At 32.1% G+C, this 25,583-nt stretch overlaps 1 protein-coding gene across 1 annotated transcript in view; it reads left to right on the top strand.

The window, feature by feature from the left end:
* LOC111640327 (serine/arginine repetitive matrix protein 1-like) overlaps window positions 1-25,583 on the top strand; it is a 123,334-nt gene that overhangs the window by 22,395 nt on the left and 75,356 nt on the right. The window contains exons 3-5 of the mRNA XM_023386341.1: window positions 11,412-11,557; window positions 22,300-22,433; window positions 23,673-23,743. Coding sequence (XP_023242109.1) covers window positions 11,412-11,557; window positions 22,300-22,433; window positions 23,673-23,743 — 351 coding nt within the window. The remainder of the gene's footprint in view (window positions 1-11,411; window positions 11,558-22,299; window positions 22,434-23,672; window positions 23,744-25,583) is intronic.

Raw genomic sequence — 25,583 nt, forward strand, 5'->3', positions numbered from 1 at the left:
ACTTAAAAATGTATTTATATTTTTGTAAATAGTCTTAACTTCAAATATTGAAGAAAAATATATCTGGAGTTATCATTGAACATTGTGAAATTATGCAAATGAAATGGATAACTTGTACCTACCACCAGAGGGATTGAATCAGTTATAAATTTGTGAAGGACTTGATAGTATGGTGAGAAGATTTATTTGTTTTTTGATATAAAAGTGTCAGATCTTCAAATAAAAGGCTGATGTTTGATCGTTTTTCACTTTGTGAATTTTTACCTATTATTATTCATCTTGTTTTATGAAGATTTTCTTCAAAACCAATATAACTGTTACTTCTGTCTTTGTGCTAAAGCAGTGTTTCTCAACCTCTAATGAATCGTCGCCCCCTTCAATAAAACCGTTATGTAGTATTGCCCCCTTCAATAAAGCCGTTATGTAGTATTGCCCCTTCACTTCAAAATTCTGATGCCAATGGCCAAGGCTAACACCAATTCGTACTGCATTGAATAGACTAGTGACTAGTATGTTATTTGTTTAATTATTGTACTATATAACGAATAAAATACTTAATTATTCTTAATATAATGTTTTACTATATTGCCCAGAAAATTGTTTTTGTCCCCAAAATATGAATTGTTACTAATTGCCCCTGTTGAGGAACACTGTGTTAAAGGATTAAAAGATAGACTCAAAAATGTATTTATACAGGTATACCTCGCCTTACGTCAGTAATTGGTTCCAGGAGAACGACTTAAGTCGAAAAACGACGTAAGTCGAATTTACTTGTCTCCAAATCTACTTGTCACTAGGCTAAACCATAAATTGCCAATTCCGGTTCTGTATTTTATTTATTAATGCATTTTTAATAATGTATGGTTAATAAGGATCTATTTTAAGCTTACAAACAAATAAATTTTAGTTTTTAATATAGTACAGAAAAAAGTAATCTAAATTTACGAATGCATNTTAGCCCACATACTCGCAGAAATTGTTAGAAGTGCGATATTCCCCATTTTTATATATTTTTTTAAATCCTTTATAATTTTGATTATTTAATTGCTCCTTCCTCTCTTCCTTGGCATGTTGTGAAACTTCTGATAGTTGGATAATAAACTGTTTTATTGTAATTTGTCTTTTTAAATTATTTTGAGTTGATATTAAAATTTGGAAAAGGGGGATCCCTAGATCGGTAAAATAGGTGAATTTCCTCCTACAACTTCAGTTATTGTTCGGGATACAGTTAAGGTTTTAACAAAGTTTGAGTGAATACATAATTAGCAAAAAAAAAAAGTTGAAATAAAGTGATTAAACAAAAATTATAACAAATGCATATATAGAGATATTTTTTGGAGGGGGAAATGGTTTCTACAATTTGAAATCGATTGAACACACAGAACACACGCGCGCCATCTATCGTAGGATAAATGTATTTTGCGGGAGTGTATTAAAGAAACTTTCCAAAGTTTCATGGCAATCGTACTATGCCAGAAACCTTTGCAGGAGTATATTAAACAACTTCCCAAAGTTTCACGGCAATCGGATAAACTGTGTGGTAATGCATGAAGGACAGACAGACAAACACACACACACATTTATATATATTGTGGTGATGTTGCCAAGAAATTCATTTGTTGGAAGGATGAAGAAAATGTTCTCTGTAGTAATTCCAGAGCTAATAGATAATGTATGGCAGTACTTGTTACAATTACTGCATAAGTCAATGCAGAATTTGTCCTGATAGATCAGAACATTTTTAATATTAGCATACCATGCAAACAGAAGGTTAATGTTGTATCCATAGAGAATAAACATTGTTCAAGAGTTGCAGTCATTACATTGTGAGAAGCATGTTCAGTTCTGTAGGTGGTTCCAGAAATTTGTTCATATGCATATTGCTGTACTGTAACAATAAATTTTTTACAGATGAAGCGTGGTTCCATATAAATGGTTGTGTGAATGTGCAAAATATGATCATTTGGACTAGTGAAAATCTCTATTAATTGCACCAAGTCCCACTAACTGTGGGGAAAAAACTCGACATTTGGTGTGCTGTTTCCCACCAAAAGGTTGTTGAACTGATATTCTTTGAGACAAGGGTCATTCTAAGTTAAGAGATACTCGCTGGTTAAGAGAGGTGGTATGACATAAATGTTAGAAATTTAATCTAATTATGTAACATTTTTATTGAAACAACTAATTTGTTCATATCTGCAAGTTGGCCAGTCTATTTATTTTATATTGTTTTATAAGAGACCAGGGGAGAGATTAGATGTACAGGGTAGGATACTTTATGAACAGGGATTTTAACGTTGTTTTATGAAAGAAAACTGACTTGTTTTTAAGAATCAACTTTATTTATTCATTTTGAGTTGAGAGACTTGAAAACCTTTCTTTTATTTGTTGAGATATAACGTCACTGTACAGCAGCTTTTTCTTTATGGTTTCTGTATCATTTTCAGTTAGTGAATATACTAGTGCATTTGCTTTGGTGTTTGGCATGTGCACTGGAGATTGTTTTGTTATTCGTTGTAGGTGTTTTTTGTAATGTTGCACTTTAGTCTTAAGTTTAGCTATTTCAGCTTCCTGTGTTTTGATCATCAAGTTTCTTGCCTTCCTTGCACAAATAGACTTATGCTGTTGTGCTGCTTGCACTTGCCTGTTAATATCTTCATTCTGAGGAGGTGGTAGTAGCAGAGGGTCTTCATTATCTGAACAAGGAAGGATTATGGAGGCATTACTTACGACTTGAAGTGCTAAACAACATCTACAATTCTTCGCTTTTTTCTCCACAATTTTCTAGCTTTTTGCTATTCTTGGAGGGTCATTTGCTTCACAGTTTTAACAATTTCTTTTTCTTTCTTTCTTTTGATACTTTTCATATTCTTTAACTTTTTGTTGTGCATATTTGCCGGGGTCATTTTTTATGCATTGGTACTTTAATCTTTTCGCTACACATTTTTTTTCTAGGCATTCTTAACATGTCATATTTTCTTGCTACCATATTCTGTAAAAGACATATTATACTGTAATTAAATGTGAGAAATAGGCTAAAAGAGTAAAAATGTATATTGACTAAATTACGGAACAACAGTTCACATGTTATCCATAAAAATACTCTGATCTGATGTTTTTATATCGCCCCTGGATATAAAGTCTTTCCCCTGGAATCTTAAGAGGCAGGGGAGATAGTTTTTCATTAGAAAACAGAAATAATCGTAACAGTATTTATCATACGTAATTAACAAATAAATATAAGAATCTATGCACAAATAACAGTAAATTTACAAATAAAATGAAGTCTTTAGGCGAATAATCACAAAATAAAACTTACCAGTGGAGAGATCACATTCACTCACTCACAACTGATCCCACAGAGTGATGTTACCGAAATAGCTGCATGGCTAGCTCGCGCAACACTTGCTGCTAATTTCACATCCAATGAAATATGTTCAAGGTCACAACTTCCCTCGACAAAGTAAACAAATACTGTTTTTTAAGGAATATAAAAAACCAGGGGATGAGATGCAAAACATGTGAGACAAATGTAGACGTAAATATTTTGTATGAAAAAGAAATATTACGTAATTTTACTTATTAGATTACAATAATCTACTTATCCTACTTTTTTAAAATGAACGATTTTGATATTTTATTAGATTTCTATATACAGTTGACCCCCCCTATAACACTGTTGATAATTTTGTTTTATATGAATTTCATGTTGTACGAGTCACTTAGATTTTACAAATGCGTGTGCCGGGCTGTGAACAGCTCACGTATTTGTAAAATCTAAGTGACTCGTACAACATGAAATTCATGTAAAACAGAATAATCAACAGTTTTATAGGGGGGGGTTGACTGTATTTAAAATTACTGATACATGAACAGAATCTATTAGGGGACAGACCAGGGGAGATATGTTTTTCATGTTTGACGTACTATTGTGACTAAATTAAGTACATTTAAGTAATGAATTTAAGTGACCATAAAGAAGATGGTGAGTTTTGAGAGATAATAACATTATTTCAAACAAATTTTTGAAAAAAATGTGATTTTTTATCGTGGACGTCGAAACTCTTAACATAGAATCGACTCTTAACATAGAATGACTCACAACTATTAACTTGGAAGTGTATGCATACAAAGTGGAACATGACACTGCTTGAAGATGATGAATCTTCATTTCACCAGGATGGGTCATGTACCATATATCCAATGAGTCTATGGCACTACTCAGGAAATTCTTCAATGACAGGCTTATTTCAAGAGGTTATGGTTTCTAAGGTTGCTGAATTTCTTTCTATGGGAGTTCTTGAATGATTGTGTACAGTACATGTGAATAACCCTCATACAATCCATGAGCTGAAGATAAACAAACATAAATGCTACTCAGACAATAACTGAACACACTTTGAAGAAGATTGCTAGGAATGTATCAGCAAGTGCAGTTATGTCTGCAAGAAAATGGTGAACAATTTCAATACAAGTAACCCCCGTATAACATGGCACTTCTATAGCACGGATTCACTCTAACATGGTTCAAGAATTGGGAACATCCCTATATAACACAGTGCTTTTATAGCACGCATTCACTCTAACATGGTTCGAGAATTGGGTAAAACCCTCATACAACATGAAATGTAATAAATTTTCACATACTTAAGTACTAATAGTTCAGGAAAATAATAATTTTCATGAACTATTAGTACTTAAGTATGTAAATTTTTTTTCGCGCCTTCTGTCGATAACAAGTTTTGTGGTCCTTCTCGAAACTTGTTTCAATGTTGCCAGATCTCAATGCTTCTGATTTTGTGTTGCCAGATGTTTTTCCCTTATTCCATACTTGCTTTATTCTTCATAAGTGCTTAGCACCATATAAGGAAATTTATAAAGATCTTTTAACTAAAAGCAAGCAATCTAAAATAACATATTTTTTGCAAAAGGTAGAGCATGGATCTTAAGATAATGCAGAGAAATGCTCAGAGTATAAGGATTTCTTTCCAAAAAGAAAAAAAAACGTCCTCGGTTATAGTTCTTAGTGATGACGAAGAAAACATTGTTTAATTTATATTAATATGTATCACTTAAGAAAATTTTAATAAAGATATTTATCTTAATTATGAAAATATAATAGCATGTTTTTTAATTTTTGGAACCTAACCCCCCTTTTCGTACTAGTTCTTTGTTTCGTATAACATGGATTCGCATAACAAGGCAATTTTTTGAAACATAACTCCTGTGTTATACGGGGGTTACCTGTATTTATTGTAACTGGTGGAGCTTTTCATATTGTATTTATGTATCTATTTATCTCATGTTTTACTATTAGGACCATTGAGGTCTTGTATGGGTCCCTTTAGCCTTTTTATTTATTTTTTGAACAAGTAAAATGTATAGAATGTTTATTAGTAAAGCAATCTTAAAGATTTTATTATTTTTTGGCTGCAAAGCTGTAAAGTACTATATATTTTTTTCCAACATTCTACAACGATTATCGACACGACTGTGTGCCGGAAATAGCCGTTCCCTAACAGATACTTTATGCAGATTTACGTTAGTGTGCCAGGCCTAGACTTTAAGCGTGCACCAAATTAAATAATGACCAAGTTTGTCAATAACAAATCAAATATTTAATAAAAGTTCTAGTAATAAACTATATACAAAATTTAGTAAAATTCAAATAACAATTTATTCAATGAAAGTCAATAAGAATCAACCCGACAAAACTCAAATCAATCTATTTTCTAACTTAATTCTATTCCCCTTTGAAATTCGACAAAATTTCAAAGACTTAATTTATATACAATAATTCTTATGAATTAAAGATCCTAATCGTCACCTCAATATACTAGGAACCTTTTTCCTCAACTCTCAAGACTTTCTCTAATCTTCAATCCACAAATCGAATAACTTCAAAAGTGCCTTGGAACTATTTTATCCTATCGGACTCCTCTCTTTTGTTTGCTGCTACGAAGTTCACCAAGCTCGTTGATAACAGAAGCTCACCTCGTCCATCTTCACTTGAGATTCGGACTTTATACTGTGAGGTGACATCACAACTCTGAATGCAATCACTCCCCTCATTTACATACTTATTTGCTAACAATAAACTTTTTCTATTTGTCAGGCAGCCTATTTTCCAACAATACTTGCTAACCTTTTACATTATTCTTTTTGACAATTTTTGGGATGTTTTTATTCTTTAAGGTTTAGCAAGTCCCTAAGTTGTGCTTGTGGGGTCCCCCCTTTTCTCAGTGCAGACTTACTTTTTTCTGCTTGGGAGCGCAAGGGTGCCCGAGTTTTTTTCTATGGCGCTTTTTTCTCGTTGGTGAGTTGATTTCTCTTCTATTTTTAAGTTTCTAAGGTGAATGGTGAGGAAACCTTCGTCCTAACAAAACATAAGCCCCAAACAAAAATATAATAAAAAGCAAAATAAAAGTAAATAAAAATAATGCTTGGACTTGGTTCCTTACAAAGCCATGTAGATTAAAAGATGCTGCAAAACTGGATGAGATCGCAATATAAAAGTACACACTGAAATTCTACAATCTAACAATGGCTCTTATAGTTGAAAACATTTGTTCTTATAATAAATTGGTTCCTTTAACTGGATTACAGATATTAGTGGGTGCTTTTATTTTATTATCTGTTAGTAAAAACAACAATAAGCTTGTAGTTTATAGAGACCACTATGGGCTGTGGGAAAATTTCCAGCTCTTTCTTCTCATTGGCCCTGTTCACTGTTATTCTACCAGCATTGCTAATAAATCAATCAGTTGTGCTCTCAGCACAGGTAGCCTTCAGTTTACGCCAGCAAAACAGCAAATCGCTGTGCAATTTGCTGTTTTGCTGTGTAATTCCCTGATTTTCCTATGCTAGATTTGAGCAGATTTTGTCCAGATTTGACCAATCGTGGCTCATTGGGATTGGTCAGATCTAGACCAATAGAGAACGTTCCACAAATCGTTAGATTTGAATGAGCTGTGGACCCGACACAGAGCTACAGAAGAACGACGAAGAAGAAACTCCAAGAGTTATGAAAAAGACCGATCTAAAGCATATCCTTTCAACTATGACAGATGAACTTTGTGAGTTAGATAATGATTGGGAGCGAAGTGCAAATGTAAAAAGGAGCATCATCGCATCCATTCAACCATATTCCAAAGCAAACAAAAATGTAAACAATTAAAGATGGATACTTTTTTCTGAAAAATGTAAGAGATCCGAAACTAAAATTTTTTAATAAAAACATTTCACTTTATTTTATGATAAAATACATTTAAAAAATTAAATTTACATGTATTTTGTATTATATTGTATTAATAAACAAAATTATATGCTTATTTTTCACTTATGTAGAACCCAACCCTATACCTCACTGTAAATATGGGTTTATTTTATGGCAATTCAATTTGCGCTGGCTTTTGTAGAAATGGAACTGCGGCGTAAACTGAGGGCTACCTGTATAGTGATTTTTGAAACACTGTGCATAGCATAGAATTTTGATAACACAGTTTCTTCTAACACTTAAAGAAGTACAGAAAATTTCTTGCAACATGTTATTTCTGAGCTTTTGTGTAGGAAAAACTTGCTATTATGTTTGTAATTTTTTGACATTTACATTTCTCCCCACTGTTGATCTAATATCTGTTAGAAAACAAAAGAAATATTGGAAAGTGCCATCACTACTTTTTTGACTACTTTGACTACTTTGAGAGATCCCTGTGTTTAGTTTCATAGTACTGAATTTGTGCTTGTTTGAGAAAATTAAATTGTGACTTATAAGATTTTATTAAATTTATTTTGACTTTATTTATTTGGTTATTAATTTTTCTGGATATGTATCGCTAAACTTTTCTTAAGAATCATACTAGAATAAATTCTTTATGAATTAAATTCCAGTCCTAAATTATGCCTTAAAGGAAGTAAAAAATTATGATTAAAAGAGAATTTATTTCCTTAGAATCAGATACAAATTTTGGATTGTCTTCAAAGGGAAAAAACATGCCAAAAGTTTAAATTTAAAAGAAGCAACAATCATTTAAAAGATCATTTAAAAGAAAAAAACAGAAACATAGACCTGCTGTTACTGTAGGATCTTCCGTTTTGCAAATTTGCTGGGCTGGACCTATAAATTCCCATTGTTGTCCATTCATCTGTAATTCCTTAATCTCAAGAACAGAAAGATAGATAGATAAAAGATGAGACCAGATATGGAAATCTTAGGGGCAGGAGGCCCCAATTAATCATATATGAACTTTCAACGCAAACCAGAAGTCCTATTATTTCAATTTAAAAATTTTCTCACGAAAAATGTTAGAAAGATGACCAGCACGACTCTATTGTTAAAGGAAAAGTATGTTGTACATGGACAAAACACTACTAATTTGAGGTGAAGAGCATATATTTTAAAGTAAATATGATTAAAAATTACAGCCTGACATTGTGATGTCACAATAAATAATTGCTTGTTAGCTGTTGGATTGCCTTCTCTCATTTATATTTAGTTCTGTATAACATGGTTTCACATTATGCAACATTTTGTAGGAATCTAAATACCATGTTATAATAGGTTGCCTGTATTAGAATTCAGGTTGAATCTTTGAATGAATTAAGTTTTATCAATTTCAGAAGTGCTTGATGAATCTTTGAAATAATTTAATTTAAAATAATTATCCCACAGAGCAATATATTTGTGTCATATAAATATAAGGCATTATGCAAAATTGGGTCAGTACAAGATTTGTGTAAATTAAGTCTCTTCTTGTGGTGCATGACAGTAATTCTTTAGTCTTTTTAATCATCCTACATTATTAAAACATAGGTTATTTTGTCTTTCTCTGTTTGTGCTAATTAGAATTTTTGCCATAATATGTTGATTTAGCTGGAATTGCAAATTAGTTATGACAACAGAGCTAGAACTATATTTATTTACCAAAGGTATTTATATATTCATAACTACCAATGATTTTAGCTTCACTATAATAAAATTGCATATATGCATACATACTTATATTACAATTATTTTTTAGATGAGTAAAAATTTCAGTTTGAAATAAAAAAAACTATTTTATACATATATTCATAGCTTGCATTATTTTTTTAATATAATTATTACTGAAAGTTATTTATACTGTTTTAAAAATAATAATATGAATACATTTTGAAAGCATGTTTTTTAAAATTTTTGTATTTTAAATTATATTTGCATGTTAAATATTTAATATGAAAATCAGTGGCACATGTTAGTTAAAGTAAAGTAGACCAATTAAACCATCTTAAGAGTTGATTTAATTTTATTTATGTAATAATTCTGTAGTTTGTAGTGTGCTTGTTATTATTGAAGTCATTTATTATATTATTTATTTTAAAAGTATTCCAGTTTTTTAAAATGAATATTATTATTTAATTAGAATAAATTTATAATAAATTAATTAGAATATAAGATACAAAAATGATAGAGTTAAAACATCTCTTAGTAGATTGGAATGATATAATAAACACTTCAATCAAAAGCCTTAAATTATATTCCAGTAAGATTTAATTTGAAAAAAGTTTTTTGACACACATCATAAATGACATAAAATGATTTTATTAACATAAGTTGGTTTATTCAAATTACAGTAGTTTAAATTAAATACTACATCTTATGCATACAGTTTTCCAGCAAATAATATGGAACATTTTTGGTCTCTTTTAGTGTTGAACTTTACAGAACGTTAGATTCTATTTTAGAATGTTTTTTAAAATTGTTTTATTTTTGACTTCAACTTGTTTTTGTATATTTAACATGTTACATTTTACAAATACTCTACATATTATTATTATACAATAAAAATTAAACAAATAAAATTGTTATGACAAAAAGATACATGCATGTAGTACAGAAATAGAATCTCTAATGTTCTGTAAAGTCCAACGCTTAATGCAGGTCCCTAGAAGAGGACAAAAATGTTCTGTTTTGTATTTAATTCAAATACATATTATTTGCTGGAGGATTGTATGCATGATATGTGGTGTTTAATTTATCTATATTCCAGCTGGTACAGACTTTTATGTTACAGTAGTTTAAAAAAACTTGATAATCAGCATAAATAATTGGAAGAATAATCAACATAATCATCTGGAATAAAAGAATGTGCCAGGCCAGTTCTTTTCTTCCAGGTGATTCTAAAATTATTAAAAATTATAATTATTAATTTAGATAAGAGATGGTGCCTAACATCTACCTCTAGTAACAAATTACTAAGTATTTAATCATTAAATAGTGGATTTATGAGCTATAAATCCATTATTTAATGTGCTCGATTATTTAAGGCAATTATTTGGTTATGTATTTATAAATAACTATTAGAAATAGTAACAATATGTTAATAAATTAATTCATATAAAGGCTTGTTCAGACATATCCAGTAATTTAGTGAAGAGGTTAGTAGTCACTTACACTACTAAATTGTTTAGTGTATAAAAAGTGTTTCGATTTGTACAGTTGAACATGCAGTAAGCTTTGAGATGGACAGATGTAGATGTATTTATGTAGCATTGAATAAAGTGGGAGATCCAAGGGGAGAGCTTAGGGGCATAAGCCCCAAGATAAAAAATTAAAATTTATTTGTTTGAATTTCAAACCATTGTTTAAAAAATTTAGTGGAAAATGTGGTTTATTGAATGTTCTGCAATACAATTGTCATGCACGTTAATAAAAGATCCTTATTAATTATTTAAATATTATTTATTTTTGAGTTTGATCCTCTTTGGGTATTTCTGGATCTGCTGCTGACTGAACAATGCTATAGGGAATATTGAACTAATGAACTTTACTAAAAACAATACTATTGATGTTTGAACATGTTTCATAGATTAGTGATAGTAGAAAGTACTACTAGTCAACCAGGAAAAATAGAATTGAATGGATTTACTAAATTAAATTGTTTCACTAAACTCTGGCCAAATTTCACTGTTTGCACACAGTAAATTACAAAATTATTGCCACTCAATTAAATTACTGAATAATCTCAACAAGCCTTAATTCACAATATGAAACTTAACATTTTTAATAAAAAATTATATTATATTGTCAGGTTTGTAAATTAATTTATTAATATTTGTGTTCAGTTCATTCTCAATGAAAAGAAAAGCTGATTTAATTTTCAAAATAAAATCACTTTCTGGAAGCTAAAATTTATTCGTGTACAAGAATATTTTAATCTATTTTAGGCTAACATTAGTTTATAGATACAAATGTTCAAAAAATACAGAGCTTGGAAATTGCAGGCCTGTTTGTGCTGATTATCAACATTTGCTTTTAGTCATTATAAAATGATTTTATTAATTTACTTTATTTAATAAAAGATCATGACAATTTAAGTATTAATATTTATCACAAATAAAATAAATATTAAATTTTAATTATTTATTTTTAGCACCAGTCAGCAGAATTATTAGAATTAACTTTAAATACAAATGTGATTCAAGTTACAAATGTTGCTCCTGCAGCAACATTGGATCAAATGCAGACATTATTCAGTTTTCTGGGAGAAGTAGATGAAATAAAGATGTATCCTGCTGAGTATGTGAATTTTTTTTCTTTTTAAATACGATTATTTTTTTAAATATAAGATTATATTACTAAAATAAGGAAATCATTTGTTGTTTGTGCATTTAGAAGTGTTCACTAGACTTATGTAAATCAAAGCATTATCTNTCCTACGAGCCTTCAAATATTTGGTAAACTAATGGCTTAGATACTATTTTTGCATTGTCAGTATAGAATAATCTTCATTTTTCTAACCTATTTGTTTTAGCAAGTTTTTTGAAGATTTTGAAAGCTGGAAGTACAGTACACCACTCTTTCATATTCAACCTATCATTGAAATTAAGAAAATATTTAGCCAAGCTGTATCTAGACACTCTTACATCTTCTCATGGTCTCATGACTGCCTTTCCTTTCTTGATACAGTATAAGCTTTATCAGCTAGAAAAAACTCTAATTTTTAAACATTTAAATCCTTTTGAATACAAAGATCGTTTTGTATTACAGCATATAAATAAATTATTTTGAACTAAAGTTATAAATAAATTTATTAATAATATAATATATGGTGTTGTAAAAGTTAACCCAATGTTTTAATGTATAAACGATGTTCGATAAGGAAAATTGTTTCCTTTAGATTGCCTAAAGCTAAATACATAATTACACATAAAAAATTATCGTTATGCTTTGTGGCATTGTAAATAATACTTCCACGATTGTGGAACCGGAATATAGTCGGAATTAATGCAACTTCCCTTTATGCTTGCTATATAAATTTCAAAAGCCTCCAATGAATGTAAGTTGTGTTGGTCAAAAGCCCTGTGTAAAAGAGTAGCTTCATCCCAACAAGGAGAAACCCCGGGTTCGGTAGCATACTGGGCTAGTGCAGTATTATACTTTCCCTTGGACACATCATATTTGTGGTCCTGTATTCTAGCTTCTAGTGATCCGTACATGGATCTGATGTATGTTATACATCTATTGAAACATTCTTCTTGCAATGGAATGCAGTACACTCCTGGTGCTTTCTTATCATATTTGTCTTTCACATTAGATAAGAGCCGAAAATGTTCCGTTTTCTCTTATAAGTTAAGTGCAAGTTTAAATCCTTATCAATTCTATTATAAATTTGTTGAGGGACGGTTTGTAAGATTTAACAACCCGATTGTGTTCTGCATCATTAACCCTCATGTTGGTGGTAGTTATCGTAGATAGCTGGTTGGCAGCGAGCCTGTTTATTAAGGACTGGTGGTATCTGTGTGCAGACACTTTTCAGTTCGTTGTAGATATCAGAAGTTTTCGAGCAATGGGAGTAAGCCCTTGAGACTAGGCCCAGAATGTCACTATCTTAAAAGGCCAAGGGTCTACTGAGTTAGCAGGAATGAAAAGAGGAATGTATGTGGGTTTGCGGTAAATAGATGTGGTTATATTTTTATTTGCCATATGCATCTTGACATCTTATCATCATTCATTTTGTTAGAGAATTTTTTCCATTTTCATTCATGCTAATTGAACCATGATGAATCTGTTCTGTCTGGAATTGATCAGAATCAGGCCCATTGTATATTACTATAGTCACCACACCATGGTGTGGGGAGTGTGGGATGCCATAAGTTACAATACACACTGCTGTGTATGAAATAACAGTAATTCAAAAATACCATTAAATACCATTCAAATAATTCCACTAAATCAAGGAGAGACTATTCTGAAAAGCATTAAGTCAAAAATAAAAATAAGTAAATGAATAGGCTATATGCAAGGTTATACAGTGTGTAACATTGCAAATTGTATCAGCACTTCCAAACCTAAAATCTAGTGAGTAAAATAAAAACATTTATTGAAGAACAAATGTTTTCAACCTTTACGAAGGCCATCTTCAGGTTCTACTGGTAGAATGCAAATTGAACATCAATTTGCATTCTGGGAGTCTTCAAGTCTGTGGAGGACTTACATCTGTTGCAGCATCTTGTTGGACAGAATCATCAGAAATGTGAACTATTTCCTCCTCAACAAATGATAATGTGTGTCACATTATTGTCTATTGGTCTCTCTCCTAGCATTGTTCTACAATGTCATCATTTATTTCCTACAGTTTAGAATGGGTGTTTGTTTCCTGCAATGTTTCCTTTTCTAGAAAGATCACATCCCTACTTTTTTTTTTAAATACTCTTTCTGCCCTGTGGGCACTAGGAGGGCCTCTTATAGCAGGTCCATCATTATGGGTTTGGCCAGGCCCACAATGGGGCAACTGGATGGTGAGGGATGGGGCCCGACACATCCAAATGGACTACCCCTGAAAAATTCCTGGGGATTCCTTGACCTGTCCGGATTCGATCCTGGGTCCCCAGAGTGGTAGGCTGCCACCTTGACTGCTCGGCTGTCTGGCTGTTTGCATTCCTACTTATGTACAGTACATTTCATTACTATTAGCTGCCATAATTGATATACTTTAGATTCTGCACAATGTCCAATTAGAATTCATTTTTTACTTCATATCTCAAACTTGTTTTTATTTGACTTATTATTCATTTCAAAGGCAATATTACATATAATTTTGAGGTGGCTGGGATAGGTTTTTTGCTAGTCCATATTTTGTAAAATGTTTTATTTCCACAGTGTGATGCAGGGCATCTGTTCCTTATGTATGCTGCTGTAAAAACAAGTTCAACCCACAGATCTGATAATTTTCCATCTACTATTGATAGAAAACAATGGTTTGATTAGTATGTTCTACTACTACATTTTGTTGTGAACACTTCACTGTCATCTCTTGCTGAATCCTACGAGCCTTCAAATATTTGGTAAACTAATGGCTTAGATACTATTTTTGCATTGTCAGTATAGAATAATCTTCATTTTTCTAACCTATTTGTTTTAGCAAGTTTTTTGAAGATTTTGAAAGCTGGAAGTACAGTACACCACTCTTTCATATTCAACCTATCATTGAAATTAAGAAAATATTTAGCCAAGCTGTATCTAGACACTCTTACATCTTCTCATGGTCTCATGACTGCCTTTCCTTTCTTGATACAGTATAAGCTTTATCAGCTAGAAAAAACTGTTTCATATGAATGAGCAACTGTTGTTGAAATGGAGAGGATCTTTCCTTGGAGATTGGACACAAATAATACATTGAACAGCTTAATACCATGTGAGCCATGCATGATGTTTACAGCCAAGGATATGTTGCCTCATTGATTTTCAAGAATTATCCTTTTCTGGCTAGTTGAACTTGTTCTGATTTGATCCTATAGAGGATGTAAGATATTTCTGTTATCATAAATCTATACCTAATTGCCCATGTGTTATTAAATGAGGCAGTGCTGTTTTGAATGTAACTTTTATTAGAAAATTACTCATGGACAATTAAATGAGCAATGAACAATTACAAGGAAGTTTTATCCATTTCAATTGCTTTCATCACACGACAGCAAAACAGATACTTGATCATATTAGATGTTTTTCACTAAGTATTCCGTCTAGTAGCAGATGAGATTAGAATTACCAACAATCTCTAATTATTTTGAAATTTCAATTGTATATTATTACTATTTTTAATTTCATTGTGATAGTTTCTCCAAGAATAAGCATATAAAAATGAAATTTTTTTCAACTAGCTCAAAAAATTTTTTTTATTACAAGCCACCATAACATTTTTGGACAAAATGTTTTCTATTGGCTGATGTTCAATGTTTGTCCATAAGTGTGATTTTGACACCTGTAAATGGGTCATTGCTAGCAGCTGTCTATATGAATCTAGTATTAATGGTACTGTGGTACTAAAAGAAAAACATTTTATTTAATTGCCTGTCAGTGTTTAAATGAGCAATGGGTAATAAAGTGAGGATTTATAGTATACATACTATAGGATTGAACCGAAAGTTTATTTGGTTTTTAGAGAGAAATAAAATACTCTATTTTGGAATAAATAAAAACCTTTAATCTTCAATGTATTCACCCTTCTGTTTGATAACCTTACACCATCTGATCACTAGTTTCATAATTCCATCTCTGTAGAATTGGTTGTGTTTCTGATTGAAGAAATTATCAATGTGATTTTTGATACCTTCTAAAGATTGAATTCTATTCCATTTAAATTATTCTGCAATGAACAAAAAAGATGATAGTGAGGAATCAATATCTAGAGAATATGCAGGGTGACTCAAAGCATCCCAGTTAAAGTCTAGAAGATTTTGATGCATTTTTTAAATTCAAACACAAATTATTTATTGTATTTATATAGACACTTGGCAAATCACAAAATTAAATTTTATTCAGTTGATACATGTTTCAGTCATTTCTTGCCCCTCTTCAGCCAACTTGCAGCATTGCCCGAAATGTGCATAAATGAAAAGAACACGTATCAACTGAATAAAATTTAATTCTGTGATTTGCCAAGCGTTTGTATAAATACAATAAATAATTTGTGTTTGAATTAAAAAGATTACTGGCATGGTTTCAAAAATACCAAAATTTTGATGCATGTTCAATGATATGTGTGGCCTTGCATTATCACAATGGAATACCACTCCTGTCAATCTGCAAGTTCCAGACATTTTTGATGCTCAGCATTTTTGCAGAGCATCAAAAATGTCTGGAACTTGCAGATTGACAGGAGTGGTATTCCATTCAGTTTATCCAGTTAGAGCCAATATTTATTTGGATTAATTGTTTGGTTGTTGGGTAAAAGCTTGTAATAAAAAAAAACCACTTTGCAATCCCATCAAACTGAAATTATTACTTTTTGGGATGTAAACCAGCTTTAGGTTGCAGCACTGGTGGATCACCTGGCTTACTCCAAGGTCTTGTGTTGAATGTTGTTGTAAATAATCCATTTTTCATCACCTGTTATTAATTGCTTTAAAAGTGAATCACAAACAGAAACATTTGCAATAAGGTTTCGTTCTCTTAACCTTAGGAAACATCATAACAGAAAGTGTATCCAAAACTAGCCAAATGTCTGACAACAGATGCTTGGGATATTTTTAAGGTGTTAGCTATCTCTCATGTTGTTCTAAGCCAATTATTTTGCATTAAAGTCACTATGGACTCATCTTCTATGGTTGAGGGTCATCCTGGTGCATCTTCAAGAAAAAAATTTCCTGCCCTAAATTTTGCAAACCATTTCCAGCATGTTTGATCAGTAACTGCATTCTCCCCATATACAGCACATATCTTCCTTTGAGTTTTAGTTGCATATTTCCCTTTTTGGAAACAATAGAGCTTGCAATATTGAAAATGCACCTTCTGATCTTCCATTTTAATGTTTTTCTTTTCTTAAAAGATAACAGAATTTAAAAAAATAACTGTAACTAGACTTTTGTATTAAATATGCAAATATCCATAATGTCTACCTAAACAAGTTAAAACTTGATAAGCACAATAGAGACGACACAAATGAACGATTATATAAATAACCAAACAAACTTTCATTTTAACCCTATACATAAGTGAGTTTTACCACCATCTAGGCACCATTTCCATTTCTATAAGGAAGGTTTTCTTGATGCTGTGTTAATGACTTTAGTGCAATAGATTCATATCATCAATATTCTCAGTAACCAATTTTGCTGCTTCATCTTGCCTTTTTGTCTGATTTACATTAATTTTATGATCTGGTATTTTTTACAATAATTATTCAGCTTTTGAGCTATTTTATCTTGTTTTCCTTTAGCAAGTAAGAGACCTTGTCATCTACAGTCGACCCCCCTATAATTACGGTCCTTATAATTACGATTCCTATAAAACTACGAAAAAATATACGTATTTTGGAAATGTTGAGTCGGATTAGTGTAGAATCGATTAATTTTATGGAAGAAAACCTTTCAATCAGCCGTAGTCCATAAACTTGACACGTGTCAGGCTGTGATTGGAACGACTTGTAAGAAATCGGATTCCTAATAAATTGGAATGTATCTATATCTTATAGGGGGGTCGACTGTATAACACTTGTAAAAGCTATCTTTCTCCTTGCATCATCATCAATGAACTTCTTCTTCAATGTTTCTAAGTCTGCATTTTCTCTCTTGATTCTACAGTGACTTGGAAATTCATATAGTCAGCAAGCACAAAGTACAGAAGGATAAGATACACAAACGTTCCTTTAGTATTTCTAATCTGGCTTTATCAAGTTGGTCAGTTACCGAAGAAAAATCATGAATTTGAATGCTGCTGAAGTATTGTGTAGGAGTTCATTCATAACTGTAACAAGTGTTTCATGAACAAGAATTTCTTGTTAGGCCCTTTGACTGATAATTAGGAAGAAATTATCACAAAGGCATTAATTATGTGTAAATATCACTATATTTGCAAGTGCTTTCGATGTATTATAAGGTGTTGTTCTCAGGCAGAACACAAACTCAAATAAATCTTTCAAACAAACATTTTGAATTAAAACTAATTTCAGTGTTTTTCAACCTTCTTGAATACTCGACCCCTTTACAAGTTAAAAAATTCTGGCGACCCCCAGGGCCATATTAAAACTATATCAGTGATTTTAAAAACTACGTATTTAATTTTCTTTCTGTTGAGACCTAAATATCGATCAAAAAACCAATTGTACTGTAAAATAAACAGGTACAGCCTTCTCACTGAAATTGTAGTTTTTTTTTTTTATTATTGTAGTGTAGGACCTACAAACACTTGTCTTTTTCTTTTACTCGCGACCCCCCCGTATAAGACTTTGCGACCCACAGGTTGAAAAACACTGCTTTAGAACAAACCAAATTTAGAATAAAAATGTAAAGAATTTGAATTAAAATTAAGTGGGTATAGTGACAATGCACATGCACCATGATTTGTTGAATAGGTGCCGAGAGTGGAGCTAGAGACAATGTTTTAATCTTTATTACAGGCTGACCCACATTGCAGGCAACTCAAACATGGGGGAGTTGCACAGATTTAATAGTATTGTAAGGAGGGCCTCCCAAACATATACCAGGCTCCTTTGATCACAATACCCAAGCATTGCCACATGGTCCCACAGTAGGGTGTGTTGATGTTGTAACAGCATCCTAGCTAGCTCAGTGTCACACCTGCTTGCCCTGATGGAATGTTGGTGTTCGGAGATGCAGCAAGATAACATTCTAGTTGTCGCTCCTACATAGTGGGTGTGAATGCTGAATGTGTTTTCTAACAGGATAGAGTGTACCCTGGACTTTCTAGTATGGAGGCAGCATCCCTGTCATTGCATAGAAGCCTCCTGAGACTCTACTGGTTGCAGGGTGACTAGTAGAAATAATGTGTGTTGTCTAAAAATGCAGGCAGTGATGTGGCCACAGAACAGTACTGATGGACAAACTATTGTGCATTCCTTTGGGATGTGTAAAGTGGTGGTGGGAAAAAGAGATCTTTTAACCCTGTTCAAGATGTGCTTATATTTGGAATTGGTATAATCTGCTGCATTTACTGCTGAGCAAATGGCACTAAGTTCAATATTGGTAGCAGTTTACATGGAAGGTAACAGAAAGGCCCTTCTAATTAAATGGGCTATAGCCGCATTAATGTAGTGCTGCAGATGGTATGCAGTGGCAGGGATTAAAGGGAGTATGTTGTTAAATTTATGGAACACGGAGTACATTATACCTCTCTGAGACTTGGAGATGTTTAAATCTAAAAACGCAATTTTTCTCCCATTTTCTTTATCCAGGTAAAGTCAATAGAGGAGTAAACATTTGTTAGGAAGTATTTGAGGACAGGGAAATTCTCCTTCGTGTCTTGCCACGCTAAGAGAATGCTGTCTACGTATCTCAGATGTATCAGTGGGTGTGCTAACATGAGGGAGCAGCTAAAAACCCTTTGCTCAACATGCCTCATGAGCAGTTCCGCTAGTATGGGAGACAGTGGTGAGCCCATTGAGACCCTCTGTTTTTGCAGGTATATTTTCCCATTGAACCAAAATTAATTATGTTCAGGAACAAAAAGTAGAGCCCCACATATCTCTAAGACGAAAATTAATCTCTTAAAAACTTTTAACCGACATGTAGTATGACTAATTGTCCAAGCAAACATTTTTGGATCCCTCCTGGGTCCTTCTTCAACCTACTATTCGTCTGTAATGATCAATCAGAATGAAGACCAGTCGTTATGGAATGATGTTTCAAATTGCAAACTTTGAATTCCAACGGGAATCACGTGCATTCCAGGATTCATAAATTACAGTCATGATGCCATTACCGGTTTTTATAATGTGATTTTCGGACTTTTTATACAAATAAAAATATACATTTGCATTAACGGGTTGGATATCGTGTAAATAATTATGGAAATATCCCTGTTTTTATAAGCATTACTAAATTTTTTAATGTGAACCCTCTTTATGTAATAGGGCTTGCCAAGCAAGGGATAGGGTGATTTCATCCCTAGAATTGATGGGTGAAGATGTGTTGTAGGCTTTGCAGATTTTGATTTGTTCCAACCATTTAAGGTGGTCCACATACGATGTTGTGATAATGAGTTTGGCATTTGAGAAGTCTGCTGAAATCTCTGGATCCAAAACATATACAAATAATGACGTGGAACCCCTGTTGTGTTGGATGCCCTTTCCATCTGACTCCAACTGGACACTTTGTGGTGCCTATGTATACTAAGTCCCTATTGCATCTATGGTCTGTGAGAGGCACTGCGTAAACACCAGATAGAAGGAAAAATAATTCTCAATTTCAGCCGCAACATCATTTTATACAAACGATACATCGATGATATCATTATTTTATGGAGACGTGAACCCGACATCACTCGATTTGTGAATCAATTCAACAACAACCCATATTGCCTTACCATCGAGCTTGAACAATATAATGATTCATCAGTCCATTTCTTGAACATAAACATTGAATTTGGAGGAGATACCATAAGCACATCTATTTACCGCAAGACATCTGACTTCCCAACATACATTCTGGCAGACTCCTGTGACCCTTTCAGATATAAATTAGCGGCATTTAGAGCACTTGTTAAAAGGGCCCACACGCACTGATCTACACAGGAGGCTTTAAATCAAGAATTAAGGTATCTAAGTAAAGTTGCCAAACATCATGGCTTCTTCAACATCATACAAAAAATATTTCAACAATTCAACAGTGGTCTCCCACCCTCTCCTCCACATACTGAGAATAGTATGGAACAAGACCAATGCATAATCCCAGTCACCTACAACCTTTCTTGACATCCTTGTATCAAAAAATTGCAAGACAACAAGGAGCACACATGGCATACAGATGATGTCCCTCTTTGTTTCATCTTCTACGCAATGAAAAAAGACAAACCTAGTGAAGATAAACTACCTTGGGTCTATGCAGTGCCTCTCACAGACCATAGATGCAATAGGGATTTAGTATACATAGGCACCACAAAGCATCCGGTTGGAGTCAGATGGAAAGAGCACCAATGGGACATCCAACACAACAGGGGTTCCACGTCATTATCTGTATATGCTTCAGATCCAGAGATTTCAGCAGACTTCTCAAATGCCAAACTCATTATCACAACATCGTATGTGGACCACCTTAAATGGTTGGAACAAATCGAAATCTGCAAAGCCTACAACACATATTCACTCATCAATTCTAGGGATGAAATCACCCTATCCCTTGCTTGGCAAGCCCTATTCCATAAAGAGGGTTTGAATTAAAAACTTTAGTAATGCTTATGAAAACAGGGATATTTCCACAATTACTTACACGATATTCAATCCGTTATTAAAAAGCTTTTTAAGAGATTAATTTTCATATTACTTTGGTGTGCGAGGAGTCTTTATCTCTGTGTTGAAAAACATTCCTTGATGAGTAGAGTATCAGCAAGCATAACAACCTCAAACTGAGGTATGGAGGGATAGAGCAACAACAAGATAATTTCTTCCTTTCTTGCTTAAACAAATGATCAGCATGACATCTAACCCCTGAATTCAAAGAACCTTTTTCACCATCCTTATCTTTGACCCTAGAGTCAACTGAACCTTAGTGTACATTGGTGCGATTGCAAGGGGCCTCACAGTCAAAATCAAGGAGCACAAGTACAGCATTAGAAAAAACTTTCTAACATGGCACTTGTGGCCTTACAGATGATGATGTATGTATCAAATTCAGTCGAGCATGACTGCTACATCAGATGGCAGATTATTTTAATAATATAATATTCCTCCATTCTAGAAAATACTTCTCAAATATTACTAAAGAGGTATAAATATTAAAATCTGCATCATCTACAGTCTGTGCTCTCTTCTCACACACACATATCTGACAGAAAAAGAAAGTAATCTGATGACATACTTGAAGCTTCTTGTCCCCTATAAAGTATCAAAGGGGGAAAAAAAAACAGATTCCATATTGGATTACTTGAGTAGAATTGTCATAATAATTAATAATTCTCAAAAAAAATTTTTTTTTAACTCAAACTTCAAAACTTTTTTACTAATCAGTAAAAGTCTTCTGAAAAGTGAGATATTTATATATTTTTAGATTTACAATAATAATGAAAACATAGTTGATGTACACCAGTTTTTAAATTAAGTGTAAGATCCAGATTATTAGAAATTGAAAAAATAAAAAAATAAATGTTCCTTTTATCAAATATTGCATTTGGTAAATTTTGTATCAATGAGTTAAATATAAAATTGATTTTATACATAATTTATTAACTATTTTACTTATAAAGTAAATGATTTTAATATTTTGTTTATTCATTGAATTTACTTGATTTCTTGTTTAAATAGTGATATAAAATTAAAAATTAAGAAATTTAGTACTGTTATTAATAAATAAACTTTTTTTATTTAGGGATTGTCCTTTACAACCCTCATCAAGGATTTGTTATGTAAGATATGCAGACAAAACAAGTGTTGGAGTAGCTCAACATCTAACAAATACTGTTTTTATTGATAGAGCACTTATTGTTGTTCCAGTAGCTGATGGTAATTATAAATAAATATTATCTTAATACACAATGGTTTTCAATAAGAAAATATTCTCTAATGAAAACTTAATATTTTAGGAAGACTCTTTTAAATTAGAGAGAAAAATATATGAAATTCACTGGAAAAAAATGATAGCCAAATGTTTTTTTCATAATATTGTTAACTTAAAGCATGAAGAAAATTGGAGCTGTTTGATTTTTATTTATTGGGCTGCAATTTGAAAAAATTGTAGACCTATAAATTCTCACTGTTGTCCCTCCATCTGTCTTTCCTTAATCTCGAGAATGGAGTTAGGTAGATGAAAGACAAGGCTAGATATGGAAACCTTAGGTGCAGGAGGTCCCAATTAACTATTGATATACAAACTTCCAATGCAAACTGGAAGTCATGTTACTGTAGAGCGTTGATTATCCAAAAGCCGATCAACCGAAACATCGGTTAACTGAAAGCGTTCCAGTCACACTGTGTCATGCCGAATCAAACATTTTTGATATTATATTAACTTCTAAAGTATAATTTTTTTTGTTTTTATATTTTTCAATATATTTATTTTGTTTGTACAAAATAAAGAAATAATTTTTAACAATGCAATAGCCATGATTGTTGTTTTAAAAAATTTACATTAGGCTTAACATTGACAAAAATCCAATGCGAAGTGACATGCAATGGAGAAAAATTTAAACATGGGATATATTAATATACTATTATTGGAATATACTAATATACTATATTAATAATATATTTTCTTGTACATAATCAGTTATACGAAAAATCGATTTTTTGAACTACTCCAGTCCCAATTGATTCTGATAATCGACGCACTACTGTATTTCAATTTAAAAATTTTTTTCCAATAGGTGTTGGACAGATGATTAGCATGACTCTATTGTTAAAGGAAAAGTAAGATGTACAGGAGCAAGTCACTATTAATTTGTGGTGGAGAGCATATATTTTAAATTAAATAAATTAAAAATATGATTAAAAATGGCAGCCTGGCATTGTGACAATGTCACAATAAATAATTGCTTGTTATTAAAACAATATTCAATAATTATATAAGCTTTAAATTTTTTCTGATCAGAAAACTTCATAATGAAAAGATAAAAAATAACTCATATATAATAAATACCATATTTATACGTGTATAGGCTGCACTTCTTTATTGTAAATTTTTTTTAACAAAATTAGGGTACAGCTTATACTCATGATAATATATAATTTTAAAGGAATTTAAAGTTAGGTATGTGTCAGGAAGCTGCTGTGCCATTGAAATTCAACACCTAGTGTTGAGCAAGGCTGCAGAGTCAGTAAAAAAACACTTGACTCTGACTCCAACTTCTGATAATTTTAGTAGGCTGACTCCGACTCCAGCAAAATTAAATACCAAGTCATTTTATGGGGAGTTACCCTACTCTGAACTCTGAAGGAGCCTGGGGCATTTACCCAAATACTTTATAGTTAGTACTTTTAATATTTAACTTACATTAATATTAATTTGTATAAAAAAATTAATTTTTAACAAATATTTAATAAGAGGAGAAAGGAGGCGATAAAATTTTACATCTACATATAATCGACAGCATTTGCACTTCAGTTTCACCCTTCCAGAAGAGTTAGTCCAACTAAAAAGTGTGTGATCTAGCTAGCTACTTCAGCCCCTTGTTCGGAAAATAAAAATATGTGTACTCTGATTAATTAGTCTGGCTCATTCAGAAAAATAGAGTACTTATTTAGAACAGGGATAATAAAGGAACGATTCAAAAATATTCAAATTTAATTGGGCCAAAATAATTTAACTACTAAACACGAATACTACAAAGAATACTACATATTTAATAAATTAAATTGATGCATTTTGTATTTAAAATAAATGAATTATAACAAAATACAAATACATTTTTAAAAAATTACTAAATATAAAATAAATTTTCTTTCATTTAAGTAAAAAACTAAAGTAAATTTAAATGCAGGAGTCAGAGTCAGCACATTTTTTTTGATTCCTTTGGCCAGAAATTCCTTCTGACTCAGACTCCAACTCCACATCCTTGGTCTTGAGCTTATGTCATGCCATGAAACATCTTGCTCCACTGTAACTTCCCTTAAATTCACTTTCTGGAATTTTCATATTTTGGGAAATCATTTGGGCTTCAAACTGAATCATTTCAACAGACACAGAAAATCCGTTTATCTTAATTTCATGGATATATCAATAGATTTGCTTCTAGGTCAGTATATTTTGCTGTCTTTCTGCAGAATGATTGCTAATATTGTGATATTTTCTTGGGAATGTCTTTTGTTTGAGTCCATTGCTGCATGTTTTTTTTGTTGTTATCGAAATCGTGTTGTTGTTTATGTTTTGTATACTGGCCCGATGAAGTGACCGTTTAACTAACACTTGGCAAGTTTTCCATCTTTATTTAGTTTTTTTTGTTTAACATCAAAGTTTCTTCTTGCTTCTTGATTTCCATTCTCTTGTGCATAATGCACCACTTGCAACTTAAACGTCACTGTGTAACTCTTTCTCATTCGACCCACATTTAATGCACACTGAGCAGGCACTCAACAATAAGCATTAACCATCATTTCATCCCTTTGTTTGGAATTTGTGATGATGTCATATTTCTGTATATCCGCACATCTACTCTCATCCTTTGGCCAAATTTTGAGATTTTTATTTTTTCCAAGTATAGTCGACCCCCCTATAAGATCATAGATACGTTCCATTCTTTAGGAATCCAATTTCTTACGAGTCCTTCCAATCACAGCCTGACACGTGTGAAGTTTACGGACTACGGCTGATTGAAAGGTTTTCTTCCATAAAATTAATCGATTCTAGACTAATCCAACTCAACATTTCCAAAATACGTATATATTTTTTGGAAATAATCCGTATAAACTACGCTATAAACAAAAAATTGTAGGATTACTTACCGAGTGTGCACCATTCGACATAGCCATTGCTAAAGCTTGTTTTCGTCGCGAAGCAGCACACCAAACCACGACTGATTTCTGATAACTTATTTTTCTGCGAAAACTTCGTTGAACTTCGGACACATCATTAATATAAATAATTTTTATCGCCGTTGAATAAGAAATGTTTCTTTCACAAGAAATGTATAAAATTACAGTACTGTATTAGACTTACGG

The sequence above is a fragment of the Centruroides sculpturatus genome, unplaced genomic scaffold (genome assembly GCF_000671375.1).
Source record: "Centruroides sculpturatus isolate CEXI.00-Female unplaced genomic scaffold, Cexi_2.0 scaffold1313, whole genome shotgun sequence".
In the NCBI taxonomy this organism is placed as follows: domain Eukaryota; kingdom Metazoa; phylum Arthropoda; class Arachnida; order Scorpiones; family Buthidae; genus Centruroides; species Centruroides sculpturatus.